At 41.9% G+C, this 14,781-nt stretch overlaps 1 protein-coding gene across 2 annotated transcripts in view; it reads left to right on the top strand.

Annotated features, from left to right (window-relative positions):
* Positions 1 to 14,781, top strand: part of ZFYVE9 (zinc finger FYVE-type containing 9) — a 132,662-nt gene that overhangs the window by 68,673 nt on the left and 49,208 nt on the right. For both annotated transcript variants that reach the window (XM_032297014.1, XM_032297015.1), the window contains 2 exons: positions 4,969 to 5,193; positions 7,719 to 7,801. In XM_032297014.1, the coding sequence (XP_032152905.1) occupies positions 4,969 to 5,193; positions 7,719 to 7,801 (308 nt within the window). The remainder of the gene's footprint in view (positions 1 to 4,968; positions 5,194 to 7,718; positions 7,802 to 14,781) is intronic.

Here is a 14,781-nt window from a genome sequence, read left to right as displayed (position 1 = left end):
ATCTCCTGGGCCCAAGTGATCCTCCCTCCTCAACCTCCCAAGATGCTGGGATTATAGGCCTGAGCCACCTGACCTGGCTCCTCTTAAGCTTTTGTGATCAGTCACAGATACGCTATGAGGACACGACCTTTTACAAAGTACTCATACTTAACTGCAGTTTATTGCATTGCAAAGAACTCCAAGAAACTTTCTAAATTATTTTGATGGCTTGAGTTTTAGCCATATTAGCATTTAGAAATAGTATTTCTTGGCTGGGGGCAGTGCTGCTCACTCCTGTAATCCCAACACTTTGGTAAACTGAGGCCGACAGATCACTTGAGGTCATGAGTCCGAGACCAGCCTGGCCAACAATGGCTAAACCCGGACTCTGCTAAAAATACGAAAATTATCCAGGTGGCATGGTGTGCGCCTATAGTCCCAGCTACTCAGGAAGCTCAGGCAGGAAATTCACGTGAACCCAGGAGGCAGAGGTTTCAGTGAGCTGTGATTGCATCACTGCACTCCAGCCTGGGTGACAGAGTGAGACTCTGTCTCAAAAAAAAGAAATACTAGTATTTCTTGAAATAAATGAACCATTTGCTTGGAAATTGTTCCATTTGAATTGATGTGAGGATTAATAAATATGCTTTGAAACAAAAAGAAGCTATTGTCACATAGATATTTAAGTTATATTTGAATTGAATTTAAAGATGGCTGGCTAGTTGTAAGCATTTGAAAAGCAGTTTAAATTCCAAATTAAAGATGGAAAATTGTAAATTACTCTGTGTGTGTGTGTGTGTGTGTGTGTATATGTGTGTGTTTTGAGATGGAGTTTCGCTCTTGTTGCCCAGGCTGGAGTGCAATGGAGTGATCTCAGTTCACCACAACCTCTGTCTCGTGGGTTCAAGCGATTCTCCTGCTTCAACCTCCCTAGTATCTGGGATTACAGGCATGTGCCACCACAGCTGGCTGATTTTGTATTTTTATTAGAGATGGGGTTTCCCCATGTTGGTGAGGCTGGTCTCAAACTCCCAACTTTAGGTGATCTGCCCACCTTGGCCTCCCAAAGGGCTGGGATTACAGGCATGAGTCACCATGCCTGGCCTGTACCTGTCTATTTTTTGAAAGACTATGTGACATATAAAGACTAGGAGATGGAAAGATCTGTTTTCTAAGTTTTGCTTTGCCACTTATTTACCTCATGTCTTTTCAGAGTCACTTCACGTCTACCTCTAAGCCTCAGTTTCTTCATTTGTCAAATAAAACCCCAAATTTCAGGGAAATGGTACCTGTCCTGCTTACTTACTAGCACTGAGCTGATGATTACCTGATTAATGTCATGTAAAATTACTTTATAAACCACCGAGATAAAGCATTTAACATCTTTGCCAGGTTATTTAAACTCAGAAGCAAGATTTGGTGTCTATTTTAGTTATATGGATTATTCACTAGTCTTGGGGTATATATATAATTAGTTCTGTGGATTCACTGCATTGAATGCAGTCATCGAAAAGTACCTATATAAATTAGTACATAACAGACATGAGTTCAACAGCCTCAGATTAGGTCTTCAGATGAAAGCTTTTCTTTCTTTGTCATATTCTTATACCCACTGTTTTATTTTTGCCAGTATCTCCCCTTGTGCAGTGTTACTTGTTTGTAGATGAGATAGTAAATCAGTCATTATTGGTAATCTACATTTTTTTAAAAGAAAATAAAGGAAAAAAGATCTATTTTATAATGAGAGGGGACTTGGAATAATCTGAGTGTGATTGGGATGAAGAGAGTGTTAAATGGAAGAGGCAGAAAGGAAATCAGTATCTGTGGAAAACAACTAGAAATAGATTCTAGGCTCTAATAGGGAAATCGCAAAAGAATAATGAATGAATGTGTTGAGTACTAAGCCAACATATTTTTCACCTCTAAGCTAAATTTACTAGGACAGTCTTTGAAACATAAATGTAACACTGTTTACATTTATTAGTCAATTTTTGCTGCTATAGTGGAATACCACAGATTGCATAATGTATAATGAACAAAAATATATTTCCTACAGTTCTCATGGTGGCAAGTCCAAGATTGAGGGTTAGGCATCTGATGAGGACCTTTTTGCTGCATCATCCCATGGCAGAAGGGCAAATGGGATGGGGAAGAGAGAGAGAAAGAATGTGTATGTGCGTGAGGGCATGTGCACAAGGGAGGCCGAACTTGTCTTTTCATAACAAACCCACTCCCAGGATAACAGCATTAATCCAGTCACCTCTCATGAGGCCTTATCTCCTAGCACCAAGTTTCCAACATATGCTTTTGAGGGACATATTCAAACCATAGCATGCCATCGCTAGAGCTTTAGAGAAATGCTGTCATGCATTCTGCATTGTGGAGGGAAAGCATCTCTTTCTTCACCAAAGCTAGATAAAAAGATGAAAAAAAATGTTTTTCTCTTTGACAGATTATGTGTTTAATTTTGTATGAAGTGTTTTATATTATATTCTAAAATTCCAAGATCTAGGCGGGTGGTAAAGTGGCAGTGGTGACTTCGGGGATCTGATCTCCCTAAAGTTCCTGACACTCTATGCCTGATTCTGCAGTGGCTGCCAGAAAAAGATTTAAATTTATCTAAATCTTACTCTAGTATCTCTGAAATATTATATTTTGCTGATCAATATATATATTTGCATTAGAATAATAATAGTTATAATTTTTTGAGAATACACTGTTGCTGGTCCTGTTAAGCATTTTATAGATTTCCTATCATTTACTTTTTATAACACCTCTGGAATTTAATATAGTTTCTCCTCCTATTTTGCACGGATGTTGAGGCTCGGAAAAGTAACTTGCCCCAAATCCCACAATAGTGAATGATCAAACTGGCATTTAAACCCATATCTCTGGGACTCCACAATCTGCAATTTTTCTGTTCCAAAATGCCATACCACTACACTGATAGAACGATTGTCTCATTTTTATAGATCTGGCCCAGCAGCTTAATTGCGCAGCCAGACTTGGGTATTCCTGGAGCAAGAGTACTACCTCTAAACTACTAAATGTACTACCTTAAAAGTAAAATGTAGATGATAATGTTTAGGTGAACATGGCTTTTAGCCACAAAGCTTCTCTGAGTTTAATGGGGAGGCATTCCCTTCACTTGTGGATCCTACTGTCGGGATACCTACCCTCTAAAATCAAGGATGCAAAGACCCATAATCATTAAAAAAATAAACTCTAGTTTTCAGGAAAGATAAGCATTAATTTATCTCATGGAGATTGCTTCATTTGGTGTTATTGCTTTCAAAGCAGTCAAAGGAAGCTTGTACATGGCTAGTGAACATCTGTTGTTCCATCATTGAGCAGCTCTTGTCAGGAAGTCCTTTTGCAATTCTAAACTGAGGAAAATGTCTCCTTAATGAAGGATTTGATATATTTGTTACTGTTTCATTCACAAAAGTATTTTGAATCATAAAATGCCTTGGCTGGGTGTGGTGGCTCACGCCTGTAACAGGCTTTGGGAGGCCAAGGTGGGTGGATTACTTGAGGTCAGGAGTTTGAGACCAGCCTGGCCAACATGGGTGAAACCCCATCTCTACTAAAAATACAAAAATTAGCCAGGCATGGTGTCGGGCACCTGTAGTCCCAGCTACTCGGGAGGCTGAGGAGGGAGAATTACTTGAGCCCAGGAGGTGGAGGTTGCAGCCGAGATCACATGACTGCACTCCAGCCTAGGTGACAGAGCAGGACTCTGTCTCAAAAAAAGAAAAAAAAAATGCCTGTAAAATGCATCTTCAGTTAAAACAGAGAAACCTGCCTAATGTGAATTTAAATAAGCCCTAAATTATAGATCTATGTTTCGTATTTTTCTCAAAAAACTATATATAGTAAATCCTGGCTGGGTGCAGTGGCTCACGCGTATAATCCCAGCACTCTGTGAGGCTGAGGTGGGCAGATCACCTGAGGTCAGGAGTTTGAGACCAGCTTGGTCAACATGGTAAAACCCCATCTCTACTAAAAATATAAAAATTAGCCGAGTGTGGTGGTGGGCACCTGTAATCCCAGCTACTCGGGAGGCTGAGGCAGGAGAATTGCTTGAACCCAGGAGACGGAGGTTGCAGTGAGCCAACATGGTGCTACTGCGCTCCAGCCTGGGTAACAGAGTGAGACTCTCTCTCAAAACAAAACTTCTGCCCAGACGCAGTGGCTCACACCTGTAATCCCAACACTTTGGGAGGCCAAGGCGGTGGATCATTTGAGGTCAGGAATTTGAGACCAGCCTGGCCAACATGGTGAAACTCTGTTTATACTAAAAATAGGGAAAAAAAATTAGCTGAGCGTGGTTGTGCATGTTTGTAATCATAGCTATTCAGGAGGCTGAGGTGAGAGTATCCCTTGAACCTGGGAGACAGAGGCTGCATTGAACTGAGATCAAACCAGTGCACTCCAGCCTGGGTGACAGAGCGACTCCATCTCAAAAAAAAAAAAAAAAAAAAAATCTTGTCTGTGGTACTAACTCCATAAATCCTCATCTTTCCTTAATGTCTTGTAAGTGTACTTATTACTGTAATTCATTATGTTCATGAATTGACTTTGTTCACCCAGTGAAATTATAAGCTTAGTGATAGCAGCTTCCTAATCTAAATATTTCTTTATGAACTTTTAGGCGATAGTTCTTGAGACCTCTAAAGCAATTCATACAGTAAAGCTGTACAATTTAAGCAAGAAAGGTGTCAATATTTTTGGCTTTTACCTACACAAAACTTCAACAGTTGATAATATATTTTTTGTTCTTAGAAGCCCTGATAAAATTGGAAACCAAATTTTCATTTAATAAATACCATTTACTTTGAAATCAGCTTTTTAAATGTAAGTCTTTCATGGTGAAAGATTGGGAATTACTGTTTGGTACTGTCCATCCAGCCCCGTGTTGCATAATAATGTTTATTAAAAATATTAATTTACTGACACAAAGTAACTAATGAACTTTTTTGTTTTTAGGGAATGTGGTGGGCAACTTGGGACATTCCTTCTTCAGTCAGAGTTTCCTTGGCAGTAAAGAACATGGTGGATTCTTATATGTGACATCTACCTACCAGTCACTGCAAGACCTAGTACTCCCAACCCCACCTTACTTGTTTGGGATTCTTATCCAGAAATGGGAAACTCCTTGGGCCAAAGTGTTTCCTATTCGTCTGATGTTGAGACTTGGAGCTGAATATCGACGTAAGTAGTAAAAACATGTTCTTCTAAGCCGCATGACAAAGGCATGATGACTAAATAATGCCTGAAATATTCAAAGCCCTCTGGTGATATAATTCAGCATAAACAGTCCTTTGAAATAGCTAAGCTAAATTTGGTCAGTGTCTGCATATATTGGGTGTAATGGGAAGGACTGAAAATAACGAATGAGAAAGTTGATTATTACCTTGTAAACGCACTGCTTTTATAGTTCATTGGTAAAAAACATGATCATCTTCAGAAAAGTGAATTTGAGCTTAAGATGTAACTTTTTTTTTATGGTATCTGTATATGATGAGCATATTCTTTGTCACTTGGTTGGAAATCAGTTAAGATAAATTGTATTTTATTTAACATATTGGAAACTAGTAGAATGGAGACCACTCTGAGTTGGTAAGGTAGGCTACAGAAGTAGAGCTTCCTTGCCCATGGCTGTAGCAGTGCAACTAAGATGTGATTTTTAAATAGACGTTAACAGTTAAATGCAAGCTTTATTTTAAACTTTATATCTCTGTGCCCTGTGCTAGGAATCAGATCACTTGAGTAAGGTTCTCAACTCTACCACTTACGAGCTCTGTAACTTTGGGCAAGTCACTTGAGTTCTCTGATTGTGTTTCTTTTGTAAACTGGAAATAATAATGCTTGACTTTTATTTTATATTGAATTGTTAACAGGATCAAATGAGAGAATAAATAAAAACATTATTTTATAAACCATAAAACAGTATATGTTCTCAGCAGGTCAACTTCATTCTTTCACCAATTATATATTCATTCAATAAGAATTTAATGAAGGCCTCCCATATATCCTGAATCCTGGGAATTCTGGAATAGCGAAGACATCATTATGTCTTCTTGGGAACTTTTATAAGGAATACATACAGAAATCATGATTATAATGGTATACTCCATTAAAACCTGTGCTCAGGACGGGCACAGTAGCTCACATCTATAATCCCAGCACCTTGGGAGGCCGAGGCGGGTGGATCACAAGGTCAGGTGGTCGTGACCAGCCTGACCAATAAAGTGAAATCCCGTCTCTACTAAAAATACAAAAATTAGCCAGGTGTGGTGCTGCACGCCTATAATCCCAGCTACTCAGGAGGTTGAGGCAGGAGAATCCCTTGAACCTGGGAGGCAGAGGTTGCAGTGAGCCAAGAATGTGCCATTGCACTTCAGCCTGGGTGACAGAGCAAAACTCCTTTTTAAAAAACAAAATAAAACCTGTGCTCAAAGTTAAGTTTATTGGGAGCCCCAAGACAGGCTCTAACTTGACCAGGAACGAAGGAGTAGTTGGACCATTTTTCTTGGACCAAAGTACCTCTGGATTAACTCTGAAGGAGGCATATGAATCAGCTAAATGAATCAGGGGAAGGGAAGGATTATGTGCCATAGAAGCAACATGTGTATCTTCCTATTTTATACAGGCATTTCACACCATAAAGTTTAAGAGATGAGCCAGCCAGTTAGGATCTCCTGTGATTTGCCTCTCCTAAGGAGGATCCTGGTTAGGAGGTATAGAAGAGTGAACCCTTGGCTAGGTGTGGTGGCTCATGCGTCGAATCCTAGCACTTTTGGAAAGCGGCTGAGGCAGGCGGATCATTTGAGGTCAAGAGTTCGAGACCAACCTGGCCAAAATGGTGAACCTCATCTCTACTGAAAATACAAAAAAATTAGCTGGGCATGGTGGTGCATGTCTGTAATCGCAGCTACTGGGGAGGCTGAGGCAGGAGAATCACTTGAACTCTCCTGAGGTAGGAGATCACACCACTGCACTCCAGCCTGGACGACAGAGTGTGACTCTGTCTTTAAAAAAAAAAAAAAAAAAAAAGAGCGAACTCTTAAACTTCTTGGGGAAAAAAAAAAAGCATGACCGCCTAAACTTCTTGAGCACAGAGGAATCAGGAGATATTTGTTTCCTGGATCATGCCAATTCAGTTTGAAGAAGGTTGCTCCCTAAGACCTTGTGGGTCTTTTTTTTTTTTTTTTTTGGAGGCAGGGTCTCACTCTGTCACCAAGGCTGGAGTACAGTGGCATAGTCATGGCTCATTGTAGCCTTGACCTCCTGGGCTCAAGCCATCCTCCTACCTCTCAGCCTCCCACATAGGTGGGACTACAGGTGCATGCTACCACACCCAGCTAATTTTTGGTTTGTTTTTGTATAGAGACAGGGTCTCCCTGTGTTGTACAGGGTGGTCTCAAACTCCTAGGCTCAGGTGATCCTTCTGACTCAGCCTCCCAAAGTTCTGGGATTACAAGCATGAGCCACTGTGCCTGGCTATTGTGGGTCATTTTTGAAACTTTTACATCAAGAGGCTTATTCTTGTTATTAAAAGACTTAATATGGCTCAGGATTTGTCTGCTACCATGCCAAGTACTTTTTGAGCCCAAATTGGATGTGTTCTAGTGAGCCATTACAATTATATTTTGAAAACTGTATTAGTCATGAAATCTCTTTTACCAGAGTTTTAAGTTCCCAAACTTAAGTTTGATCATTTCTAATTTCCATAGTTTATCCATGCCCACTGTTCAGTGTCAGATTTCGGAAGCCATTGTTTGGAGAGACGGGGCATACCATCATGAATCTTCTTGCAGTAAGTTGGGATTTTCTTTTTTTCTTTTTCCTTACTGGAGTTTATATGGGAGAAGGAAGGAAGAAAGAAAGCAATTTTATTATTTTATTGATAGCTGTGCACAAGCTGCCACTTTAGGCAGGTTAAGATTTATGCTGAAGAAAAAGAATAGAAAACACACACACACACACACTGTCTCACTCTCTCTCTCTCTCTCTCTGTCTCTCTGTCTCTCTCGCAAACATGAATTGAAATGGTACAGGATTCCAGCACCTGATTATATACTTACTGTCTTAACTGATCTTGCAGAATTATTGTGAGGACTAGAAGTAATATATAAATAAATCACCTAGCATTCTGTCTTATTTTTATTTTAAGACTGGAATTGTATGCATTTCTCTTGTGTCTGTATAGGTTCCTATCCAAGCAAAGATTGGTCAGAGATTGTGCTTAGATACCCTAAGCCAGTAAGGCTACTGCTCTCTGCTGATAGATCTGAATTTGGACTGGAATTTCAACTTCATTGTTTTTCTTTCTCCTGGGCTCTCTCATGTCTCCTACACACATGCACAGGTTCTGACTCTGTTGGCCAAGAACATGGGTTGGCTTGAGTCCACTAAGGCCTCTGCTGCATGTGTGCACAGACTAAGATCAATCCTGGATATTTGGACAGTTTATGAAGCTCCCTATGGTTGTCTCACCTCCCAGAACTTGCCCCAAACAGTTTTGGTGAACTCAAGCTAATCAAGCTGTTTGGCCTCCCTTTTTGATAATCACCAAGTTACCACTTTGACAGTGTTCTATAGTAAGTAAACTCCTTCAAGTAGCAAAGCTCATTTTTTTTGTTTATTTGTTTTATTTTGTTTGAGACACAGTTTTTATCACCCAAGCTGGAATGCAGTGGCTTGATCTCAGTTCATTGCAACCTCTACCTCCTAAGCTCAAGCAATTCTTGTGCCTCAGCCTCCTGAGTAGTTGGGACTATAGGAGTGCACTACCACATGTAGCTAATTTTTGTGTGTGCGGTTTTTTTGTTTGTTTTGTTTTTTTTTGAGATGGAGTTTCACTCTTGTTACCCAGGCTGGAGTGCAATGGCACGATCTCTGCTGACCGCAACCTCCGCCTCCTGGGTTCAGGCAATTCTCCTGCCTCAGCCTCCTGAGTAGCTGAGATTATAGGCACACGCCACCATGCCCAGCTGTTTTGTATTTTTAGTAGAGACGGGATTTCACCATGTTGACCAGGATGGTCTCAATCCCTTGACCTCGTGATCCACCCGCTTCGGCCTCCCAAAGTGCTGGGATTATAGGCTTGAGCCACTGCGCCTGGCATTTTTTTGTGTTTTTCGTAGAGAGAGTTTTGACATGTTGGCTAGCCTCAAACCCGTGGCCTCAATGAGTCACCCGCCTCAGCCTCCCAAAGTGCTAGTATTACAGGTGTGAGCCACTGCACCCGGTCGCAAAGCTCATTGTTTTTAATAAACTACCTTGCCCTGGTTGAACTGCCTAACTATTTAATGGGATTAGGGGGCATCCCTAGGCAAGAAGGTCACAGACTCAATTCAAAGTTCGGTAGTTTTCATGAAAAGATACTTCTTCTTCTCTTTTTTTTTTTTTTTTTTGAGATGGAGTCTCACTCTGTCGCCCAGGCTGGAGTACAGTGGCTCAATCTTTGCTCACTGCAACCTCTGCCTCCTAGGTTCAAGCAGTTCTCCTGTTTCAGCCTCTGAAACAGCTGGGATTACAAGCATCTTCCGCCACTCCTGTCTAATTTTTTGTATTTTTCGTAGAGACAGGGTTTCACCATGTTGGCCAGACTGGTCTTGACTTCTTACCTCAGGTGATCCACCCACCTTGGCCTCCCTGAGTGCTGAGATTACAGGTGTGAGCCACCTCACCTAGCCAAAATGCTTCCCTCCCCCACCTTGAGGCGGAGTTTCACTCTTGTTGCCCAGCCTGGAGTGCAACAGCATGATCTTGGCTCACTGCAACCTCTGCCTCCCGGGTTCAGGTGATTCTCCTGCCTCAGCCTCCCCAGTAGCTGGGATTACAGCCACCCGCCAGCATGCCCAGCTAATTTTTTGTATTTTTTCGTAGAGATGGGGTTTCACCAAGTTGGCCAGGCTGGTCTCGAACTCCTGACCTCATGATTAGTTTGCCTCAGCCTCCCATATTTCTGGGATTACAGTCATGAGTCACCACACCTAGCCAAAAATTGTTATTTTTTAATAGACACATTATAATTGTACATATTTAAGGGCTACATTTTGATGTCTCAGTACATGTATACCTTGTATAGTGTATCCTCCCACCTCAGCATCCTGAGTAGCTGGGACTACAGACGCCTGCCACCACAGCCTGCTAATATTTGTATTTTCAGAGTTTTGCCATGTTGCCCAGGCTGCTGTTGAACTCCTGGACTCAGGATTTCCACCCACCTCAGGCTCCCAAAGTGCTGGGATTATAGGGATGAACCACCACACCTGGCCCCTAGAGTCTTGATTTCTTTAGGCACCTATGCCTCCAGGTTAGACAGGGAGTATCTGATATTTAACATAGGCTGCAAGAATTCTGAGAATTCTGAGTATACATGGAAAATTTTCTTCATGTGATGGCTCCAAAACCTCATGGGTGAGCTGCTGATAACTCCTGACTGTGGAATCAGAAATTATTATTAATTAATTTATTGATTTTTATTTTTTAAATTTATTTATATATCTTTTTTGAGACAGGATGTCCCTCTTGTTCCCAGGCTGTAGTACAATGGCGCCATCTCAGCTCACCGCAACCTCTGCCTCCTGGGTTCAAGCGATCCTCCTGCCTCAGCCTCTCAAGTAGCTAGGATTACAGGCATGCACCACCATGCCCAGCTAATTTTGTATTTTTAGTGGAAATGGGGTTTCTCCATGTTGGTCAGGCTGGTCTCGAACTCCCAACTTCAGGTGATCCGCCCACCTTGGTCTCCCAAAGTGCTGGCATTACAAGCATGAGCCACCGCTCTGGGTCCATTTTTATGTATTTTTTTGAGATGGAGTCTTGCTCTGTTGATGAGGCTGAAGTGCAGTGGCACAATCTCGGCCCATTGCAACCTCCGCCTCCTGGATTCAAGTGATTCTTGTGCCTCAGCCTCCCCAGCAGCTGGGATTACAGGCATGCAACTCTATGCCCAGCTAATTTTTGTATTTTTAGTAGAGATGCATGTTAGCCAGGCTGGTCTCAAACTCATGACCTCAAGTGATCTGCTCACCTCAGCCTCCCAAAGTGCCTTTTGCCTTTCGTTTTTTTTTGAGACAGAGTTTTGCTCTTGTTGCCCAGGCTAGAGTACAGTGGTGCGATCTCAGCTCACTGCCACCTCTGTCCCCCAGCCACCCCAGGTTTAAGTGATTATCCTCCTTTGATTTCCTGAGTAGCTGGGATTACAGGCATGCACCAACACGTCTGCTGATTTTTGTATTTTTAGCAGAGACGGGGTTTCACCACATTGGCCAGGCTGGTCTAACCCTGGGTGATCCACCCGCCTCGGCCTCCCAAAGTGCTACGATTACAGGCATGAGCCACCATGCCCAGCCTTGCCTATTTTTTTATTTGGTTATTTGTCTTTTTGCTGTTAGGTTAAGTTTGTTCTGGATATTAACTCCTTTTCAGATGTATGGTTTGCAGGTATTTTCTCCCGTACCTTGTCTCTTCACTCTGCTAATAGTTTCCTTTTCTGTACAAAATCTTTTTAGTTTGATGTAATTCCATTTGTCTAGTTTTGCTTTTACTGCCTGTGCTTTTGAGATCTTATCTAAAAATTCCTTGCCTACACCAAAATTATGAAGCATTTCCCCTGTTCTAATAGTTTCATAGTTTTGGGTTTTATATATAAGTCTTCAATCCATTTTTAGTTGATTTTTGTATATGGGGAGAGGAAGGAGTCCAGTTTCATTCTTCTGCATGTGGATATCCACTTTTCCAAGTATTATTTATTAAAGAGAGTCCTTTCCCCAATGTGTGTTCTTGGCACCTTTGTCGGAAATCAGTTGGCTGTAAGTGTGCAAATTCATTTGCAGGCCTTCTATTCTATGCTCTCGGTCTATGTGTTTATTTTGGTCACTGCTATGCTGTTTTGGCTACTACAGTTTTGCAGTATATTTGGTCAGGTAGTATGATATCTCTAGCTTTGTTCTTTTAGCTCAGGACTGTTTTGGCTATTTGAGGCCTTTTGTGGTTTTATAAAAATTTTAGGGTTTTTTTTTTCTGTCTCTGTGAAGAATGTCATTGGCATTTTGATAGAGATTGCATTAAATATGTAGATTGCTTTGGGTAGTATGGCCATTTTCACAGTATTAATTCTTCTAATCCATGAACATAGAATATCTTTCCATTAGTTATATTGTCTTTAGTTTCCTTTGTCAGTATTTTATAAGTTTCATTGTAAAGATCATTTACCTCTTAATTAAGTATATTCCTAGGTATCTTTTTTTTGTAGCTACTATAAATGAAATTGTTTTATTTTTTATTAGCATATAAAAACACTACTGATTTCTACATACTGATTTTGTATCCTATAACTTTACTGAATTTATTAGCTCTAACAGATTTTTGGTGGCATCTTTAGGGTTTTCTACATATAAGGTCATGTCATTTGCAAACAAGCACAATTTGACTTTCTCCTTTCCAATTTGGATGCCTTTTATTTCTTTCTCTTGTCTAATTGCTCCAGCTAGGACTATGTTGAGTAGAAGTGATTAAAATGGGTATCCATGTCTTGTTTCTGATCTTGGAGGAAAAGCTTTCCACTGTTCCCATTCAGTATGATGTTAGCTATGGGTTTGTCACATATGGCCTTTATTGTGCTGGGGCTGCTTGTCTTGCTTGGCACAGCAGGCCAGCCAGCTATGTGTTGGTTTGTCCACTTTGTAGGTCTGCCTGTTCCCTGGGGCAGGGAGGTCCCATGTGAGTTCAACGCCCTCATTCAGTTGGGCCTAAGCTCTCAGCAGCTGGATGGTGGTGCTATAGATACATGTGTGTGTGGTGGACTGACAGTGGGCTTCAGAGATGGAGAGATGGAGTGGCACTTGGCCCCCAGGTAGGATGAACTCTAGCAGTGGATCCAGTTTTAAGATGGTACCATGCTATGACTGGGAATGGGGACTGGGAGGTATATGACATGGGCTCTAACTCAGGCAGTGTAGTACTGTGAACTTCAGGCAACTACAAACTGGATTCAGGGCTTGTGAGGACTGCGGAGGAATAGCAAGGAATGCAGGCGACTGCAGTGGTCATGGTGACCATGGGTCCCCAGATTACCCTTTCCACATTAGAAGTAGTCCTTCCTGACTCCAGGCCACTCCTTGCAGGGAGACGGTGCGGCAGAGGCAGAGTGCTTCACTCCCCCTCTCTATAGTGCTGTCAAGGGCATCTGCTCCTCCACAGAGATTTCAGCACTCCCCTGGTGCTCTGCAGCATACTTCCACAGCCACTCCAGTTGAAATATAGTTGTTTATTAGTTGTTTTGGTCCCTTTTGTTGACTAGTGGGGAGCAAGAGCCAGGCAACTCCAGTCAACCATCTTGCTGATGTCACTAGATATGACATCTAGTGATGTCACTGTCTTTTAGAGAGAAAACAATAAGAAAAAAAATCTTGTAGATTTACCCATCTAGTTGCCATTTCCAGTGTTTTTCATTCCTTTGTGTAACCATATTTTCATCTGGTGTCATTTTCCTCTGCCAAAATGATTGCCTATAGTATTTCTTACAATTTAGGTTTGCTGCTGCTGGATTCTTTTAGCTTTTGTATTTCTAACATCTTTATTTGATCTTCATATTTAGAAGATACTTTTGCTAAATGGAGAAGTCTAGGTTGAGTTGTTTATTTTGAGACAGAGTTGCACTCTTTCACCCAGATTGGAGTGCAGTGGCACGATCATGGCTCACTGCAACCTCCACCTCCTGGGCTCAAATGATTCTCCCACCTCAGCCTCCCGAGTAGCTGGGACTACAGGCGTGCACCACCACGCCCAGCTAGTTTTTGTATTTTTAGTAGAGACAGGGTTTCACTATGTTGCCTTGGCTGGTCATGAACTCCTGACCTCAAGGGATCCACCTGCCTTGGCCTCCCAAAGTGTTGGGATTACAGGCGTGAGCCACTGTGCCCAGCCCAAGTTTTGTTCTTTGAGTATTTTTAAGATGTTGCCCCAGTGTCTTCTGGTTTGCATTGTTTTCCCTCTCATCCCTCTCATCTTTGTTCCTCTCTGCATAAAAATTTTTTCTTTTCTTGTTGTCTTTTCTTATTTTTTTTGAAATAGGGTCTCGGCTGGGTGCAGTGGCTCACGCCTGTAATCCCAGCGCTTTGGGAGGCCAAGGCAGGCAGATCATGACGTCAGGAGTTCAAGACCAGCCTGGCCAACATGGGGAAACCCCGTCTCTACTAAAAAAATACAAAAATTAGCTGGGCATGGTGGCACATGCCTGTAATTCCAGCTACTTGGGAGGCTGAGGCAGAAGAATTGCTTGAACCAGGACCTGGGAGGCAGAGGTTGCAGTGAGCCGAGATTGTGCCACTGCACTCCAGCCTGGGCTACAGAGCAAGACTCTGTCTCAAAAGAAAAAAAAAGTAGTGTCTCACTATGTTGCCCAGGCTGGAGTGCAGTGGCACAATTATGACTCACTGCACCCTTGACCTGCAGAGCTCAAGTGATCTCCCCACCTTGGCCTACCAAGTAGCTGGGACTACAGGTGCATGCCACCACACCCAGCTAATTTTGTTTATTTTTTATGCACACGAGGTCTCATTATGTTTCCCAGGCTGGTCTCCAACTCCTGGGCTCAAGCCATCCTTCCACCCCAGCCTCCCAAAGTATTGGGATTGCATGCATGAGCCACTGTACCTGATTTTCTCTGGTTGGTTTCAAAAGTTTTTTGAAATCACAGGTTTGGAGCAAATTGATTATAATGTGCTGTAGTCTAGTTTTCATGTTTCCCGTACTTGGGGTTCATTGAGCTTTTTTTTTTTTTTT

This window comes from Sapajus apella, unplaced genomic scaffold (genome assembly GCF_009761245.1).
Source record: "Sapajus apella isolate SASKATOON/1434 unplaced genomic scaffold, GSC_monkey_1.0 scaffold36, whole genome shotgun sequence".
Taxonomy (NCBI): domain Eukaryota; kingdom Metazoa; phylum Chordata; class Mammalia; order Primates; family Cebidae; genus Sapajus; species Sapajus apella.
This window is presented reverse-complemented; position numbering and strand designations above follow the sequence as displayed.